Source organism: Cebidichthys violaceus, unplaced genomic scaffold, assembly GCF_023349555.1.
Source record: "Cebidichthys violaceus isolate CVI_PGR_0920_01 unplaced genomic scaffold, fCebVio1.0.p SCAF_27, whole genome shotgun sequence".
In the NCBI taxonomy this organism is placed as follows: Eukaryota; Metazoa; Chordata; class Actinopteri; order Perciformes; family Stichaeidae; genus Cebidichthys; species Cebidichthys violaceus.
The window spans coordinates 4987745-5007954 of record NW_027176450.1 but is presented as its reverse complement, the minus strand read 5'-3'; the positions used below and the strand labels follow the sequence as shown (position 1 = coordinate 5007954).

The following is a 20210-nucleotide window of genomic DNA, read 5'->3' as shown; positions in this document are numbered from 1 at the left end:
TCACCGTTAACATGCATGTCATCTGAAGCTGCTAACACGAGACCCTGAGTGCAATAAAACCGGCTCGACAGCTGCATTGCAGTCCAGATCTCAGACTCCTTTCCCAGGGTCCTGTTGTTCTCCAACGCCACGCTGAGCTCCCTCATATTTCTCTGCGTCCTTGCCCTCGAGTCTTGCTGGGCCCTCGTCAATCTCTGTCCTCTCGTCTCTGTGTGTGTGTGTGTGTGTGTGTGTGTGTATGTGTGTCAGATGAGATACAGGGAGAGGAGAGATGTTTACCATGAGCCAGATGGGGTAAGGCACCTTTCGGAGGACTTGCGGGGCATCAGAGGACACAGAAGGCACCCCGCTACACCACAGGATGGAGTAGAGCCAGGGCTCATTCACTGGGTAGACAGTCACACTCACATTATTGGCCAGATACTCCCTGGGGAAAGGAACAAACACACGTCAGCACTGAGAAGAAAAGGTTGTCTCCCTTTCAACCCTCTGCTCCTTTCACTGTGTATCAGAAATACATGCACCGTGAAACCTACAATATCTCACCTAAAGATGTTATAAACAGTGTAGAGTCCCTGATGACCCAGAAAACGTATTTGTACCAGTCATCTTGTTACCAAAGCCCCATTGTCACTGCTTGTCGAAGGTGCGAATGTTGCTCCATTGTTCCGCGTCTCCATTAAAAGGTTACGTAAGCAGCAGCGGAGATAGTAACAGAGACTGCTGGTGGTCCGTCGCTGTGTGCCCCCTATCGAGATGTGCTACTTAGTGGTTCTGCACATGCACATAATCACATTATTTGATGGGGGATATCGGTTTGTCAAAATATGCTACCTGAAACCATAGGGTTAGGGTAAAGGGGCCAGAGCTATGGTAGCATATTATTTTTCTACAAGGCAGCTGGGCCGTGGCTCCTTGGGTAGAGAGAGTCGTCCGGTAATGTGTCCTGTGCTGAAGTGTCCCTGAGCAAGACACTGAACCCCTAACCGCTCCTCAGCAGCCCACTGCTCCCAATAAGCTAGGGATGAGTTAAATGCAGAAGTTACATTTAATATGTACCTAATGTATATAATGACAACTATAATACATTTCAATAGTCAGAACACCGGCATAGCAGGACACTACCTTACACGTCAGCACCTCTTTTGCTTCCGATGATGGCACACTATCTAAAATCACGGGCCAGCAATGGTTCGGTTCAGTGTAAAAGAGCGAAACAAGCGTATTGGCGGATCTTCTTGAGGCCGTATAGCGGGATCTCTGTGTAAAACGGGCTTATGAGTAATGGGGCAATTTACTGGGGCAAAAACAGTTTTGCCTCTTCTCACTGTGTTTTCATCATGTGGGCGACTGTGGCTCAGTGGTAGAGCAGGGTCATCTCGCCCAAAGACACTTAACCAGTAATTGCTCCTGTAGCTGTGCCTGCGGTGTGTGAATGTAAGATAGTCCTGATGGGTAGGTGGCACCTTGCATGGTGTGTGAATGGGTGAATGATGACATGTATTGTTAAAGAGCTTTGAGTGGTCGGAAGACTAGCAAAGAGAAATACAAGAACAGTCCATTTACCGTTTTCTCACTTGAACATTTCAATTCACCAATCAGAGTCTAACGATATTTGAATCAAATTGCGTGGACACGTTGTTGTTTTGTTGGATTCATGATGGACAATTTAGAAAAAGAAGATATTGCCTTTTTTGTTCCACTCATTCTCCTTCCAAGTATGGGAACAATTGACATTGTTCCCATACTTGATCACCTTTTCTACATACACTCAGCCAGCTGCAGCCCCAGTTAATGGACCACAGCCAAGAAAACACATGACTTGCACAAGGAACATGGGCCAACATGAGTCATTTGATATTAGTCCAGAAATATGACGGAGTTGTTCTCAGTTATTCAATTTATGAGGAATAAGTCCAAAGGACAACAATATGGTCCTTTTTATCCTTTCTTTCTCTTTTCTCAGCAACAAACAAAGCTCCCTCTTATCTCCATCGTGGTTTATCTGAGCACTTCCCCCGTTGCCGAGCGGTGCACGCTGGCTCTTACTGTAGGTCTTTGTGGCTGGCCTTGCTGTAGTGGAGGGTCAGGCTCGTTATTCCCCTCTGCCTCATCTCTTCCACTGACAGCTTCTCGTTTGCAGTCTGTGGAAGCCCTCGCACCCTCCCCCTGTCAGTGTCAGGGGTCCACGTCACCTGGCACAAACACATATGACATGGACAGACCCTGGTCAGACAGAATGCAGCGTGTGCGTCATATCCAGAGATGTTGCACTTTATGGTATAAAAAAAGGTGCTACTTGTAGAATTTGGCAGTGGTAAACTTCGGACTACATCTTAAAACCCATTCCTAATTGGTGTCTTGGTTGAATAGATGTTTCCTTTGGGCTTTCCATCCTTCAAACAGTTTGCAACCAGTTTCAGCTGAAAGAACAGTACCCTCTGTTTTGCTCCGTAAAGCAATCCACAGTAGTAAAACACTGAAATATAAATCATTGTACTGTAGGACAATACCAGCTGTCAGTCTCAGTGGCAGTCGTTTATGTGCTTAACTGTACAGTACTACAAGCAGCGCCTTTAAGCAATCAAAGGATTTTTATGGGGTGACCTACAGTCCTCACCCTCTTCTGGGTAATCCCTGCTTTCTGCACAGCCCACAGTGTGTCCATGAACCAACTGCGGTAGCGCGGGTGCTCTGGAGGAGGCCTGCGGACGTTAAGCAGCGCAGAGCCGTTGGCCCTGGCTGCCAGACGCAGCATTTCCATCAGACTGCAGACCGTCTGGTTGCCTATTCTGCCACGGTCCCTCGCTGTGAGGGTTTCTACCGTCCAGTAGGGGTCACTCTGGAAGCAGAGCAGAGCAATGAGAGGCAGACACAGATGTAACATACTCCTCTGTGTGGAATATGTTCTTCAGTATAGAATAAATAAATTAAGCATGCAGCTTAATCTATTTATTCTTTTTAAAAAAGCTATCGGCACACTTATCTCCAGTACAAACGTTCGGTCGAGTGTGTGTGTGTGTGTGTGTGTGTCAGAGCCAATCAGCCTAATATTTTTAGTTCTAATTTATGACTCAAGGACCTACAGTGAAAGACTCTTATTTTATACTGTTGTTGACGGCTGACTCCTCACTGCTCTGAACCGGCCAATAGGGGAAGCAAGTGATCAGCAGCTGCTTCGGTAGCATTTCCGGCAATCGTCTATGCTAAAAACAAGCCTTACCTATTCTGTTGCAGGCCACATTTTGGCCTGACAACCATAGAACAGTTTGGTTTCATTTTGAACCGAAGCATTTGCAGACTGATTCCAAACCCCCTATGTTCTGATCCACTAACGTGAGGCACAAAACCAGATGAATAAATCCTTGTCTTGTTATCTTGGGAAGGGAGAGGGAGAAACACCAGGAGGAGACTCTAATAGTTGTCTTAGGATTTACCGTCATTCCACTGCAAGTTTATACCATAAGCTGAAGTTTACAGGGTTCACTATTGGAGAAGCGTAATCAGTTCTATAGCACTTTTAACATCTTTTAAGTTAGAACTGTAGGTTTCATTACATTTTGCAGTCACAAAAATTACTTCATGTTCTTGCATCATATCCTAAATACAATTTCACCAAAATAGTCCGAAAGGACAGTTTATTGATTATGGTAAATAATGTGGGCTCATCTAAGGGGAAAATGCATTTTGTATCTGTGATTCAGTCTGCATGAACAAATCAGTGTGAGCTGTGGTAAAGTGGATTTCAGTACCTCCAAAAACCACTGGCCTGCGTTTAGAGAGCGAATCTCAGTCCAGTTGAAGAAAGAGGCATCGTCGTACTGTCTGAGTGGAAAGACCTTACGGACGTCTGTCGTTCGTCTCAATGTGCGGTCCCGCATGAGGAAGGGAACACCGTCCACACTGGAAGAGACAACATGGTCAGAACATGTTGTACTATACACATTCAGTTATGATTTAGAAGATACTTTGATAAAAAGAAATAGAACAATTACCTAACAGCAAAACAGCAGCACAATAAAAAACATCAAAAAGCAGAAGTGCAATGTGCTGACAACCACCTCACATGGCAATATTTATGAGCATCTCCCTCATTACATGTTATAATCACTATATCACAGCTATGGGGTCTATATATGGAACTTCACTTCATTAAAGATAAATAACTGGGATTAAAAATGCTATGTGCGGTGAATAACCTGATAGTGACGTCTGCCTCCAGGGAGCTGGCTCCATACTGCAGGGCTCTGTTAAAGGACACCATGGTGTTTTCTGGGGCCAGCTAAAGCAGAGAGGGGAAGTAAGAGAAGGATAAAAGAACATTTAAAGGAGCTGTGTGTAGGGTTTAGTGTCCTCTAGCAGTGAGCAAACTGAATACACCTCCGCTCAATCCTCTCTTTCCAAGCGTGTCAGCGTGTCGGAGAACTACAGTGGCCTTTGAGTAATGTAAAAAGCTGACAGGCCCTCTTTAGAGCTGCTGCATGGTTTGTCCGTTCCAGGCTACTGTAGAAACATGGTGGACTCCGTGAAGAAGACTCCCTATGTAGATATGAAGGGCTCATTCTAAGCTCACGAAAACACTACGATTCTCAGTTTCAGGTGATTATTTACGAATGAAAACATAGTTATGAATATTATATTACATTTCTGCCAATAAATCACCCTAAATCCTACACACATGGGATATGACAGTGTGTCGTTCTTTACCATGCATATCTAAAAGATATGCATTCATATCAACACAGAGAGAATCAGCATCAACAGGCAACATTGCTACACCTGCACAGCCAAACTGCAGTAACTATATATTATTATGACAAAGACATGTAGCCTATACTTTCCATGAAAACAACATGTAACGTTAAATGTAAGTACAAAACAGAGAAAGAAACAAACTAATATTACCAAAGACAAATAGCCAACTAAAGTAAGAGAGCCACAGCCGACCAAGGGACAGCTAGCTGATGAGACAGCCATAGCTAGCCTTTGTTTAACTATAACTATAGTTCCCTAGTTGTTTTGTGTAATTGAAAAATATGATTTTGATGATTTTATTTGTTATTTAACATGAGTAATACTATCATATTGGAGAAAAAAAACAGCTAAACTCTTGCTAAATGTAACTAGCTTAGCAGAGCAGCAGTAGCTGGCGTCTCAGCTCCTGAATCCACAGCTTTGGTTCAGGTTAACCTTAAATCACACATGTAAGTATCAAATTGTGAATTACTTTATGATACTGACAGTAGAAACAGATCGATACCAGCAAAACAGATTTCATACTGTGAAATGGGAACTGTAAATAATCCAAAGTAGGTTCAGTGTCTTCAGCAAACTGAAAAATAACATGAAATATGCAGCATTTAGCTGAATAAATCAGATAGAACTGTGTTTATGTTTTTAGTCATAAAAAATATTTACGTATGTCTGGGATTTATTTTAAATATCCATACAGCTGAGGTACACTGCAGAGCGGTGAGAGACAGGTGGTTTCTGTGATTTGTGTGTACATACTGTGTGTGTGTGTGTGTGTGTGTGTGTGTGTGTGTGTGTGTGTGTGTGTGTGTGTGTGTGTGTGTGTGTGACAGCTCTGAATATCTCTGTACATTTGTTTACAGCTAGTCACGTGAAACAGTGTTTGCTTGTCCAGCTGTGGAATGAGTTCAGTGTGGGGTTGCCTCTCACGTACTGTAGCTGGATACCACTCTGCTGTGTGAAATATGAGTGCAGAGTCTATGTACTAATGAAGGTAAAAACAATATCCAGTGATCCATGAATAGAATGATGCATCTATTAAAAACAGACTGACAGGCGTCTGCAGTGACGTGTTCTCTCACAGAACCATGAACCGGATCAGACGGTGAGGTCCGGCAGAACGCGGACTCACCATCGGAACTCCCCGTCGACCGATGATGTCTGGTCGCGGTCTGAGGCTGTGGCGGTCCATGATGCAGGAGCAGGTGAACGTGAGCGGAGCCAAATACACAGCCAGGAGGACGACCATGTAGATCAGCAACATCATCACCTGGAAATCTAAGAGGGAGGTGTGTGTGTGTGTGGGGGGGGGGGGTCATGACCAAGACCAGAGTGTATCAAAACCGAGGCGAGTGAAGACCAAGACCCGACCAGTGTGAGTCATTACATGACATTATAACCATTATTCAAACCATATAGGCACTCCTTGTACTTATCTTTTATTACCATAAAAACAGTAAAAAAAAGATTATTCTTTTTTTTTCACCGCCATATATACTGTATACGTGTGTGTATGTATACATGTAGCATGAGAAATGTCTTGATAAAATGATCAAAAGGCATTGCAGAGGAGGATGTGTGGGGACTGCCTTTTGTTTTCTATGAGCAATCACAGTATTGATGGCAACAAATGAATCAAGCAATGTAGTTGTAATGCAGTTTGGTGATAGTTAGTTAGATAGATCAGTTTTGATTCCCTCAGTTGAGGTCTTAAAAATACAGAATCCTCTTTGTCCAAGACTAAAACAAGACGGAGACAGAGACCTTCGAGTACTCGAGTATAAGCCAAAGAAATCAAAAGCCGAAGTCTGCCTGGCTGATGACATGGACCTTTACTTGAAACACAAGTCAACACTTACTGGACCTCTCTCTGCGGACCACATATCCAGCTACCAACCAGCTGATGGCTGTGACTGTCACCAGCGCTCCAATGTGCAGGAAAGGTGCTGTGGACTGGTAACAACACAGAAATAGAGAACACTGCTGTTAACTCACTGTGAGGACATGTAAACACACATGTCAGAAACAGCTTTTAGAGCGATGATCAGAGCTCTTTCTTTCTTGGTTTTTCATCATACATGTTGTTGGTGAAGTTAATTCACTTCCGGTGATTAAATAGCAATTTTCAGGCTGGAAGCGTTATCATAGCAGTTACACCACGCAGTAGTCTTTCAACATTCAAGAGCCGAAGTTTGTTTTTTGCAAGACGTCAGTTTGGACAGAGAGATTTAGGTAACGTAACAAACTGATCTTATATCCGTTTGTTAAATAAACTACATCCAGCAGCCGGTTACCTTAGCTTATCATGAAAAAAGAAAGCTAGCCTGGTTCTGAATGAAGGAACAGAGAAAAATCTGCCAACCAACCTCATAAAAGCTCACTACGCTGTGCTTTTACAAGGCGTCATGTGCCAGGACTGGCTGAGAGCAGTGACATTTAGACTCTTTTTTGGTACAATTTTGGAACAAAAATTCGCCACTATCCCGCTATAACTCCTTCAATCAAAGGATTCATTGATGTCGCTTTATGGAAACTGCGGTCATGTTTATTACACCTCCCTTTAACTCTCACTATTACACTGTGTATATCGTATGTCATTTTAGTAAAAAAGTTAACAGGTAAAAGACCACAACAAAAACAAAACAGTTATTGCACAGTCATGTCCTTCTGATTGTGGACCAACCTGCAGTGAAACCAGCAGGATGTCCCACTCGTCTCCCCATATGTCATCGACGGAGATGACGCCGGAGATAGTGGTGAGCAACGTGGCCAACACTCCAATCTGTGGAGACAATGCTGGGGTCAGATTTAGTTTTATTTCAGAAGAAAGTGTGGAGCAAATACATGGAACAATGTGAGGCGTGAACCACAGCACCTTGTGAAGCCAGTAGAGGTTCAGCTGCTGGCCCAAGGAAATATGGAAAAGTGCTAAAATCTGAAAGAGAAGCCGCATTCAGTCAGTTTTATCATAACTGAGCAATAAACAAGTTTGCTAACATCTAGGGGCGTAACGTTACCAATAAGAATGTGATGTAGCTGAATCCCACGGTGGTGGATGCGAGGATGGGGATGGTCTCGTCCCTCCATTCTCCAGAGCGGTTGTATACCGACCTGGAGTGGGAACAGGTGAGGTTTGACTGATTGATGCGGATTGTAAAAGTAATTATCGTCAAAAAGGAGAACTTTGCCTTGACTTGGCAGCCTGGAACCCACTAAACAATGGTATTAGTTCTCCTTACAGTTTCAAAATACCTCTGGTGGCGGGTCTGGTGCCATAAGGTCAGCACCCTGCTGTTCACAACATCATCTGAACTAGTTTCATCCTCATCAAATACTGAGCACAAACAGCGTATATATATATAAAGAGAGAGAGAGAGAGAGAGAGAGAGAGAGAGAGAGAGAGAGAGAGAGAGATAACTCACCAGTTGAACTCGTTGAAATCATTTTGAGCCACCAACCAAAAGTAGGCCCAAAAGAGAAGCAGGAGGAAAGAACTGCACAAGATGACGAACCATGTACACTCCCACTGTGAAGGAAAGCACAAGCTACAGTTATCTCATACATACACTACACACTACACACTCAGCAACGAACAGCCAGCAGACTAACAGTCAACATTCAATTTCTGTTATCATTTTTAGAAGGATGCAGAGTAACTTTTAACTTGGCTGAAAAATGACCACACAATCAACTTGAATTTTGGACATAATCAATTATATTCAATGTTGTAATGTCTGTTTCCCATCCTCTCATATTAATAAAGGACTACTTCTGCATGTATGTTATGATATGACATGTGACCATTACTATGGTGTCTTTGCACTGCACTTCCCAGAGATCACTTTTCACTCAGATGTTACCTTGGATTCCCTCATGTTTGTGGAACTCTTTAGTCATGATGTCTATATCCTTTCTCGGGCTAAGTGGTGCACCCAGTTCTACTATTTTCTCACAACAATCGTCCAATAATGATTGTTACTCTTGCATGCCATTACAAAGAGAAAACCAAAACCAGATGCTGACAATCGCATGTGAAGAAGTGTTGTTACCTCCGCCAAGGAGGTTAAGGTTTCGGCTTGATTAGTTTGTTCGTTTGTCAGCAGGATAATGGAAAAGGTACTGGCCTGATTGTCATGACATTTGGTGGAAGGGTGTAGTATGAGCAGAGAGAGAATCAGATCCAAATCACCGTGCGGGTACACGCATTTATGGAAACGGCCTCGGTGGAGGTCTGTGCTCTCTGAGTACCCTTCGAGCTACTTATACATGTTTTCTGTGACCAGGTTTACGGTCTACTGGCATGTCATGTCGAACAAAGGTACAGACGAGAGCTTGTGCAGCACTCAAGGACTCGTCCCTTCAGTAGTTAACAGGATTAGGAGCTAATGCCATGTGAGGGGAGGTGTAAAGTATGATAGGCCATCAACAAATCTTGTTGAGCATTGATCAGCTTTGCGCCACACCGTGCCTGGACTGACCGCTTTTCAGCGGCTTATGTAAGAGGCTGGGAGCTAATTAGATGTGTGTGCAGGTAAAGAGCATATGGCTGCACTGATGAAGCAGTGGAGTCTACACAGAGAAACCCGTGAAAGGGTTCACTTTTTGCCAGGAGGGCATGCGTCAGGGAATGCCTTCTAACCTGATACAGCCAGTAGCAGCACGATATGACCAGTACCAGTGGCTGTTATTAACTGGTATGGCAGCGACCTGGAGGTCAGGTGACTGTACTCGGCTCTGAGGCACTGAGCCAGAGTCACGTTGTCAATTTACCTCGTGCACCAATATAAACCCCTTTTATGGACTCGGAGAAACACAGCGATTCCAATTTACACAAAATGTGTGTCTAATATGATTCTGCCCTGGTTACTGTAAAGCTTTCTGCATTGTGGTTTCCTCTCAAAGAGGACTTGCAATAGAGCTTTAATGAGAAACTCTCCTCTACCTATGCCTCCTCCAGAGGCCGGCTGTGTAGTGGATTAGGATTCCATCTTCAGGGTTGCAAGAGGAGTCAAAGACAGTTTGTGACTAAAGGTTGTGACAAACAGGTCAAGTAAACCCTCCTTGGTGAAGAGAAATGTTGAAGCATGCTCCTCAGTAACTACTCCCTCAGCTGCTCAAGTGTGTTACTGTAAATCCTTCTGGAAATGAAGAAACGACTATAAAGCCTAAATACAACAAACTAAATATTTTCATCAAATTTAAACAAAAATCCTTTCACACACACACACACACACACACACACACACACACACACACAAGTAAAACGTGATAGTTGAAGGGGATCTACAAAATATCTGTGTGTGAAAAGCACATGAGAAAATATGTTTGAGGGTTAGTAGAGTACTGAACACATTCACTACATTTCATCCACTAGTTACGGTAGTTTCCTCCATTTCACATGTCCCGACCCTCAGCAGGCCACTCTGTGCAGTACGACTCGTTTTCAGAGGTTGATATCTGACACTTTCTCCTGAGTGCTACATGGCCTTCAAAGGTCTCTCCATCTCTCCAATTAGAACAGCTGGTGCACAACCTCAGACAGCGCTCGTAAATCCTGATCTATGTGCTGACTTGAACCTGATTAATACTGTACAAACAAGGTTAGTGTCAGTGGCACATGGACCCTGATAAAGCAAGTACACCTGGCTGTATGCAGTATGCATGTCTGCAAAAATAAGGTATATACACACACACATACCTTATTTTTGTGTGTATATATATATATATATATATATATATATATATATAGCACAACAAACTGTAGACACAACATTGACTACGTTTACATGCACACTCATATTCCACTATTATTCTGAATATGACAATATTCTGAATTTGACATGACTCATGTTTATGTAATTCTGTTTGGATATTCTGAATTAGGCCTTATTCCAAATGGAGCAGTTTACCATTAAGACATGTGGGATCTATTGATATTATTCTGGTCTTTGAAGCATTCTTTGCACATGAACAGAATATGCGTCTCAATCGAGGTTTTTACCACAGTTTTGCGTCACCTCTTTCCTGTTTACCAGCAGCTCTGTGCGTTGAACACACACCAACTAGCCAATAGTTTGCAAAGCTGGAGTACAGATGCACGTCCAAAAGAAAAGTCCACATTTCTGGTCGGAAGGCGAAATCCGCCTAGCATTATGAAAGACTTGGCTATCAACAGCTTTTTTAACATGCGCAAATATCTCAACGCCGACCTGCCCAATGCCACTGGCGTAAAACTTGAAAAAAACTAGTGCTGGGCAAAGATTTCAATTTTTAATCGCAATTAATCGTATACTTTTTTTGGTGATTAATCTCATTGTTATGCGGAAAGTTCAATAATGAATTCAAAAGTAGTGTATTGCGGACTTTTATTTTTAAAGTACTGCTATATGAACAAAACTACAATAACAGTTGGTTTGAAACACTTTAAACAGATCAGGTTATTTTTAACAGCAGTATTCTTTACACAGTAGCAGTTATATTTCTTCACTCTCTGAGCTCAGTGTGCTGACTTTATTTAAACGTTCCACTGCTGTGCAACATGAATAAAATGTTCCGCACACGTTTCATCAAAATGTGTGTCTTCTGTTTTCATGACGCACTGTTCCATCAATATAATGCACCGTAACTCCGAGGTGATGACGGTTACCCGCCGATGTCCGATAGTCTCCGCTGAGAGCGACAGCCGGTGCGCGTTGTAACGCCGTCGCTTTTGTAGTCCTCTCCTTTTCATCAACTCATGTGTTCTTGTTGTGACGGTGCGTCTCGAGGGAGGCTCATACGTGCCGTCATTCGTTGATCCTAAGAACGTTCCTCAGACCGACATCTTCACAACACTAGTCGTCCTGCAGTTTGTATCTATCCACTTCTCTGTGGCATTTGTTAGCTTGTCTTTAGTTTATCTCTACTTCTCCCACACGCTGCATCAACGTAGTCTGATGAAGACTCCCTCCACCGTTTCAGTGAGCAACAGACTTTCAAAATAATAATTTAAAAAAACTGCGTTAGAAGCTAAATATTTTGACGTGAGTCAAACTCAGCCGAGAACAGCGTCGATGTGGGATTCACCGGCCCCGGTGACTAGGAGTCACATTTCTACGTAGCCACTGGTTTGGCCTGCATTTTAATAGTAGAGCGGAGCGAAGTATTTAAACTACGATGTCGGATGATGTTAAGACACAAAGTCTAACGCGCACAGCTTGACAACTGCGTTAGTCCCGCTTTGGCACCGATTGGCTCGATTGCTTTTTCAACCGAGAAACTGTTTCATATCACGACGCTGGACGAATCAATCGAGTCGAACTCGGTGTGCGAATTGAAGCTCTTGACCCAGACAAAGGGGGACCTGCAGAGGTCTTAAGTCTTCATTTGAGTTCAAATTTTGCAGCCAAATCAAAATGTTTACAGGTTATTCAACCTTCGTTTCTTTGTAACGCATGTCATGCTTGACTTATTTCTTTGTACAAAAGCAATGAAGTAGTTCATGAATATGAGATATGAGTTTACAAATAGTTGCAATCCCTCCTCGGCATTGTGGAAGTTTGTTTATGGCGTTTTGCTGCTACACCTTCAGTCTATGGTCACATCTCCGAGGTACACTCGTTGTCTTGTTGATTCTTCACAGTTCTTTTTGTTCGTACACCCTCTGGTTTTCTGGAGAACAATGCAGCGAACAGCGCAGAGTATAACCGCCTGCGTTCATACTCGGAGATCGAGGCTCACGCTATGGCGCCAAGCAGGAGGATAAACTACGCTTTATTCTCTGAGGGGTTGGTCACTACAAGGACCTCAAATTAAAGGGTCATGTGATCAAGTGTTCATACATAAATAGATCGAGGCAGCTTAAACTGTCATGAAGTAGAAGAGGTTCAGAGTACTGATGATGTCTAAGAGAAGCAAAAGAAGTCATCTGTCCTCACTAATAAAGGACTGTCCTGAATGACTAACTCTGCCACACATCACTGTGTTGCTGTGTAAACAGACAGCATTTCAGTGCATGAATGCTAACCTCTCTGCTTCAGTGCTAGCACTGTGTGTGTGTGTGTGTGTGTGTGTGTGTGTGTGTGTGTGTGTGTGTGTGACTACATGAATCTTTGTAAATGGAGACAGAGAGGGGAAAGGGGCAGCTGTGCTCTTGGTTAGCACATCGTCAGTTAATGGACTAATTTACGGCAGAGCCACTGGCTCTTTGTGATAAAGACGACATCCAGCAGCAGTGGCTGCCCAGTGGGTGTCCTACACAGCTGGGTGTCTGACTCTGCTTTACACACACACACACACACACACACACACACACACACGCCTGTTACTTGCTTCATTGTGAGGTTTGTTTTCCCCAGTTACTGGTCTAGAAGTCACTTAGGAATTCAGTAAATTTATATATATATATATATATATATATATATTGGAATGACATCAACTTCCAATGGATTAGTCTTGGAAACAACCTTTTATCTCTTATAAGTGTAATTATTTCTAAAATATCGAACGAATTGCTTAAGTGAAGCTCAAATGAAGGAAGCTAGAAATGCATTAGATACATTACAAACACAAAAGAAAGATAAAAAGAGGTTACACTATTTTTCTTGACAAATATAATAATGACTTTTGATTGTTTAACACTGCCCTACATCTTGTTATGATCAAAAACATTTCTAAAGTTGACAGGCTTTTATTTTTTGGGGTACAAAAGGATTCCCTTATGCCATAATCAAAATGACTGAATGCACGTCAGGTTACTGTTTAGTGTTTTCTTTCACAAAGCCCGACTTATTTTCTGGCCTTCAGAACCACAAAATGGAAAACAGCTCACTTATTTCTGAAGTGCGATCAGGTTTCAGTGCAGCGTCAGCAAGATTGTGTGCATTATCTTACTGTACATTATGTACAGTAAGATAATGGCTACACTCAATCTACTCTCCTTACATAAATGTACAAGATCCCTGCATATATGTAGCATACGTGGAAATAGAGATAAGGATATCTGTTTTGACGTAGACGTATCATAGATGTATACACAATCACTGTTACCATATTATATCATGTTTCTTAAAGATAAGGATAAGGATAAAGAGGTTTTTATTGTCATTGTAGTGATACAACCAAATTTCGTTTGGTAGCTCTCAGCCAGTCAGCAGCAGCGAACAACAGCAACGATAAACAATATGCAAGATACAAATACACAAAAGGAATAAAAATGTTACTAAAGTAATAATAAAATAAAGTTTGTGTAATCAGTGCAGTGTAAAAATGTGTTTTCTTGATCGTATTACAACACTTACATTTCCTTCCTGAAGCGGTACACAGTTCTGTTTCAACTCTCCAGAGATGTAGTGAGTTGTAGGCCAGGTTACAACACAAACAGCAGTAGCATTCAGCAGATGCACTGTAAATACTATGGCTTAAGCACCTATGATTAACTTAATAACCACACTTTCATGCCTATAACAGCTACGACAGCCCAAGTGTAAAAAGCAGTTGAAGGATGATACTGTTTCTGTGGAAAGACTGAATCACTTCAGGAGTAATCTCTATACAGATATCTGCATATGAATGCAGAATCTGGAGTCAACGAGACAAGATCTAGGTATCGGAAACGTTCCATGGTTTCCATTTGTAGTCTTAGTGGTATCCACCAACCACGCTGAAGCAAGATTTGGTGGCATGCAGGTAAATAGTCCGTGTGGAGAGCCAAAGAGGAGTAAAGCATTGGCCCAAATGCAATCTGGGAACCCATTGGCTATCAGCTTGGCTAATTGGCTACAAAAAACACGGTCACGCACATTGTGTCTCAACTCCAACTCCATTCACGTGTCTCCATTTGCTAACAGGACTGGAAACAACGAGTCTTGGCCCTGGCCACACCGAAACACCCAAAACATTGGCCGTAGCCCCCAGAGGCTAAATGGATGTGAGACCAATAGCTGATGGGTTCTGAGTTAAGGCTCAGAACGGTCGAGGGTGTGCAATGTGTAACATTTGAGACCTTTGTCTTCTTTTGGTCAATGGAACGGGTTTAGTAGAAAAACACGTTGACCATTCTCAAAGTAAGGTATCGAAATAAGTATTGTGTTGGTACAGTGACCAGCTTTAATCAAAGATCCATGGTTTGATCACCCATCAGCAGTACAATATCTACAGCGATACAAACAGGTTGTGACAGTCATAGAAAGACTCTTATTAGTATACCAAGCAAATCACATGTGCACCTTTATACATCATCATGACATCCATCCGTAGTGATCTTACCCTGGAGCTGTCGTCTTGGGAGCGCTGGTAGCGTTTCCAGCGACAACCATAGATCCCAGTGACAAAGGACACAAAGACCTGTTTCTCATAGACCTGCAAGGGTTGGTGTTTCACCATGCTCCTTCAGCCTCAACGCGCCACCAGTTCGTTAACATCCCAAACAGGACCGGGAACCCTGGAGAAGATCAGAGGGTTACTGAACAGAACAAGCTTTCAGATCATTAGCTCAGTCTTTGTGCGTACAACTACGTCTTCCATCAACAGGCCGTGTCACGTCATGTTGCTGTGGCATATTTTCACAAAACACCGTGAACATGTTGACGGTCCTGGCTCTTGTTGGGAGTAACAACACCTGCTGGAGGAAGTCAACACACTTTTCAATAGTGAGTCATGTCTGGGACTGACATAATAATATGGCATATGGTTTACGGTCACTGAGTCGACCTTTACCGTCTTATTTATGACTGGAAGTGGGCATCGGTAGGTAGGCAGCATCTATCTGTGGGTATGACTTGATCCTTTCACAAGAAGAGCATCAGTAAAAGGAAAAGAGTACGATCTAGTCAAACTCAATTCGGCCTCAGAGAAAAGCTTGTTGCCTTGGTGGCAGGTAAAAATGTCTTCATGGCTCTCTGGAAGACACAGTGCTGTGCCGTGTGTGCTATCAAGGTGTCCTGAGTGAGTGACATTTTCTGAGAAAATGTTGAATTTCAAAGTATCACTGGTTCTTTGGTTTGTTTGATGTTTCTGCAGCATGGCTTTATACTGTAGAAAGCAATGCCGTTTTGTTCTTTGTCCAGACTGAAATATCTCAATAAATATTTTATGGATTGTAAACATAAACTGTACAGACATTCATGGTCCCCAGAGGGTAAACCCTTCTGACTGTTCCTCTAGTGCCTACATGACATTGACATGTTTGTTTCTAATTTCAATACAGTATCTTGACAACTATTGGATGGAATGCCATGCAATTTCTTACACATACATTAGTACCAGCTTCAAGCTAACATTTTGTTTTGTAAATGCTAGCATGCTAACAGGCTCAATTAATTTAGCTAACCTGGTAAATATAACCCAGATATCAGTGTGTAAGCATTGCCACAACAAGCATGTTAGCATGCTGTTAGTAGTTGCTGTACCCAAGTGGTGCCATGCCTATGTTCCAAAACCCCAATAGTCCAAAAAAAGGTCCCATTGGACTGAAAGCTCACAAACAGTAGCACATGGCTAATTATTAACAGAATGACGTCATCGCACCTTACCCGGCTGCAGTATTTTTTTCCTATCATTGCAATGACATGATCCACCCTACTCTGCCTCTGATTGGCTTACCCTGATAGTCTTACACAAAACCTGACTAATCTCATGTCTCACACCTAAACCTAACCAACCAAACAAATGAAGGCAACAAGTGGTGGGTCATGCCTTCACCAGTAGGACGAAAAAAACAAAAAGGAAAAGGTTCGATGATGTCATTCTGCATAATAATTAGCCATGTGCCTCTGTTTGTTGCTGGGAGAGTGTTATTTCTGCGCAAATGGGCCTTTGCACAATGGGCATTTGTTTTTGGACAGCGGACTATAGTTTGGTACAGTTTTGAAACATTGAATACATAAAATGACCAAATGACAATATAAGTTGAGGCTAACACAAGTGAATGGCCATGAGCTTGTGTTGTCGTATTTTCAGAGCAATGGGCCTTTGGAACACGGGCCGCTTGTTTTTGGGAGAACGGGTTGTTGGACAAATGGGCTCTCGGTCCAATGGGACATTTTCAGAAAATTTAGCGAATTGTATTCATTGTTGGGTTACATGGCTGACTGACAATACTGCCGAGGAGGCCAAGTAAAGATACTCGATGGTCGTTAAGCCAAATTGCCACCACACCGTGCACGTCAGAAAGCCCGCCTAGCCTCGTTAACGAGCGGTGCCATGACCGTCGGCGCCTGGACTCGGTCTGAACACTTTCCAAGCTTCCAAGGCCTCCTCATTCGTTTCAATGAAATCGCTGCTTTGATGTAGCACAGATGACTGCAGAGGGCCTGGTGGGGAAATTGATCCTCACACTACTTATGAAAACAGAGCCATTTGGTGCCGAGGGTCCCAACGCACGTCACACCACGAGCATGGATAAGTGCCTAGGCCAGACCATGAGGACGAGGTTTTCTAGACAGAAAACTAATTTGAGGTGAAGACTCAATGTCTAACATTTTATTGTGTATCTTTTTGATAAAAGGCGGCAATGACCAGCAACGTCCCAGTCAGATAGAGGCAGATAAGGGCGTGTTTCCTGGTCAACAGTCCTGAACAAAACAAACTGCTCCTTTGTCCTTATCGCTGAGCACAGAAATCACTACATGACAGGAGTACTGGGCTAAGTCGGTGTTGGAAGGTTGGACACTGTGCCAGCAAATCTTAAAGAAAAACATCCAATTGTCTTTAGAGAAAATACAATGTCTTTTCAGAATGATGTACTTGTACTAATTTCTAAACTGTCTCGTTTTACTGCCGAACAGAAACTGCTAAAATACAAATACTGCTTTAAAACATTTCAAAGAACAACAAGATCTATTCCACCTTGCTCCTATCTGGCTCAGCACCTATGCACTCCATTTAAACTACAGTACAATTGGGTATTGTGTGTACTTGAGCTGTGCTTCTTTTTCAGGTGTTCTCAGGGGATAAGTGTCACCTTTTATGCAGGATTCAGTGGCAACCTTCATCTATACAACAACCTTATTATCATTATATGAGAGCTCACGGTCTGAGGGAGCCTTCTCCCAGGTTCAGAGGAGTTGGCAGATTCCCAGAATTCACTTCCTGACCCCATCCTCAAAATCACCAGGGCCATATTCCAGCCGGGTCGGCCTATTGTGTCATTGTGTCTTTTTTAGCATGGTTGAGATGCTTCACTCCTCTATTGCTGGGTGATTTCAAGCTTCTGTACAGACATAGCAGAAAATAACTCCACATACAGTAAATGATGTCTGGTACAAGACGCAATTATGAAAAGTTTGGCTTCCCATATTCACCTGGACTAACGAGAATAAAGCTGATTTGGTCCCTAATGTGGATCACAGGGAAAGGAAGTACAGCTTTCTGTCTGGCATCAGGGTTAATGCCATGACAGGTTGATGGTTTCGATTAGGGTATATTGATATATTGATATTGTCTTGATATTGTGATATGAAACTAGATAACATCTTAGATTGTGTCTTTTCCTGGTTTTACGTGCTGCATTGCAGTAAAGTGTTCTAGCTGTTCTATTATTTGTCTTTACCTACTTTACATTATATCCACATTACTCATGATTATTTATCCAAAATCACATTGTGTAAACATTTTGTGAAAGCACCAATGGTGAAACCTGCAATGTTGTTGCAGGTATTTGGTCAAAAACATTGTGATATCTTATTTCCTCCATTTTGCCCCCGCCCTGGTTTTGATGTGCAAAGAACAAAAAGCAATGCTCGTTATCATAAAATATCATGATGAGATCCAGGACTTCCATGAACACTTGAAAGATATGTGTGCAGCATAAACTAGCTTTGAAGGGATGTCTTCCAACACAAGTTCTATTCACAGTGTAAAAAGATATTCATTAGTATTTGTGTTTTCTGTTGTTTCTTTGAGCCTATGTTCTGTGTACAGCATGGCTCTCATTCAGCTGGCTTCAGACCAGTTCCCTCTCATGAACCTGGCCTAGAGGACTTTACTACTCTCCTCACCTCCCTGCCAAGTAACCTGGTTACTGTCAGCACGCCTCCGAGGCCCATCGGCGCGTCAAAGTAGTTGGTGGGAGTTTGATTCATGCGCTCATTGAATGATAACGCAATATAATCCGCTAAGTCTCAGCCGACCGATTGTGTCTATTATTAGCCTTTTTATCTCGGTCACTGTCGCCTCGTCCCAGGCCTCCGTCGTTCACTCACTTCATGAATTTTATATGTGCATGCATTAATAGTATCCTTAATCTTTCAGTGGATTTGGCCAAAAATAGACTTTCCATTAGTGCCACGCGTTCATTACCCGGGGGTGGGTGCAAAGCTGCTGTTGAGTGTGTATCAGTGCATCCATCAACGTCATCAGACCACACGGGCCTCAGCTCGTTAGAGGGACATTCTGTTCGTCGGCCGGGGCGACACCTGCCGGTTCTGAAGCGACCCGATGTATTGAAGGTGATATCGGTCTGACACATGAAGGCCCGGGTACAGACAGGGAGGGCAATTCAGATACGTCTTCTCCTAACCAGATCCAGGGAGGACAAACAGGACGGACCAATGGGATCAAAGCTCGATTCATTTGTTTTGCAAAAGATGCTGACATCACCACAACGGGTAGATAACGTCACACAAACACTCAGTCGACTACGTCTATGGGGACGAGGGACGAGTTTCAGTAAAGAACCTCCATCTACCTCATTAGTTCAGTGTTTACCATGCCAGAAACATGATACTCATCATCCAAAAGTTGTATGCATGATGGGAAATGGAGGCAGATCAAAATAATCCAGTTCAGTATGTGTTCATGTAACCATTTCTTGTTACAAGGCAAGACAGTAACGCTGCCATTTCATCTCGTGAGTCATCATGGCCACATTCCATCCTGAAGACACAGTGACAGGAGGTCTGTCTGTCTGTCTCTGTCTCTCTGTCTGTCTGTCTGTCTGACTGTCTCTCTCTGTCTGTCTGTCTCTCTCTCTGTCTGTCTGTCACTGTCACACCCATTTAAGATGTCCCGAAACTTAACAGGTGTGTAGTTGATTTCAAAATGAAGGCAGAGTTTGGATGGGTGTGGTCCAAACAACAACGGCAGATTTAGGGGAGGGGGGGGTCACACACACGCACATGCACACACACACACACACACACACACACACACACACACTTTACGCCCCTGGCCCAGTCTGGAGTCTGGCCTGGTCTCTGGTCTACAGTTTGGAGTCTGGCCTGGTCTCTAGTCTACAGTTTGGAGTCTGGCCTGGTCTCTAGTCTACAGTTGGAGTCCGGCCTGGTCTCTAGTCTCCAGTTGGAGTCTGGCCTGGTCTCTGGTCTACAGTTTGGAGTCTGGCCTGGTCTCTGATCTACAGTTTGGAGTCTGGCCTGGTCTCTGGTCTACAGTTTGGAGTCTGGCCTGGTCTCTAGTCTACAGTTGGAGTCTGGCCTGGTCTCTAGTCTTGACTTTGCTCGTGTGTCTCTACCAAACGCTCA

General features: G+C 43.1%; 1 protein-coding gene across 3 annotated transcripts in view; it reads right to left on the bottom strand.

The window, feature by feature from the left end:
• Nucleotides 1-20210, bottom strand: part of gdpd5a (glycerophosphodiester phosphodiesterase domain containing 5a) — a 41235-nt gene that overhangs the window by 4457 nt on the left and 16568 nt on the right. For 2 of the 3 annotated variants that reach the window (XM_068721185.1, XM_068721184.1), the window contains exons 2-13: nucleotides 14998-15172; nucleotides 8175-8278; nucleotides 7770-7863; nucleotides 7628-7687; nucleotides 7436-7534; nucleotides 6612-6705; nucleotides 5885-6030; nucleotides 4200-4282; nucleotides 3753-3903; nucleotides 2612-2842; nucleotides 2050-2195; nucleotides 280-427 (exon numbers count right to left, since the gene is read on the bottom strand). In XM_068721185.1, the coding sequence (XP_068577286.1) occupies nucleotides 280-427; nucleotides 2050-2195; nucleotides 2612-2842; nucleotides 3753-3903; nucleotides 4200-4282; nucleotides 5885-6030; nucleotides 6612-6705; nucleotides 7436-7534; nucleotides 7628-7687; nucleotides 7770-7863; nucleotides 8175-8278; nucleotides 14998-15114 (1473 nt within the window). In that variant the 5' untranslated portion in view covers nucleotides 15115-15172. The remainder of the gene's footprint in view (nucleotides 1-279; nucleotides 428-2049; nucleotides 2196-2611; nucleotides 2843-3752; nucleotides 3904-4199; nucleotides 4283-5884; nucleotides 6031-6611; nucleotides 6706-7435; nucleotides 7535-7627; nucleotides 7688-7769; nucleotides 7864-8174; nucleotides 8279-14997; nucleotides 15173-20210) is intronic. The other variant, XM_068721186.1, reaches the window with a different exon arrangement.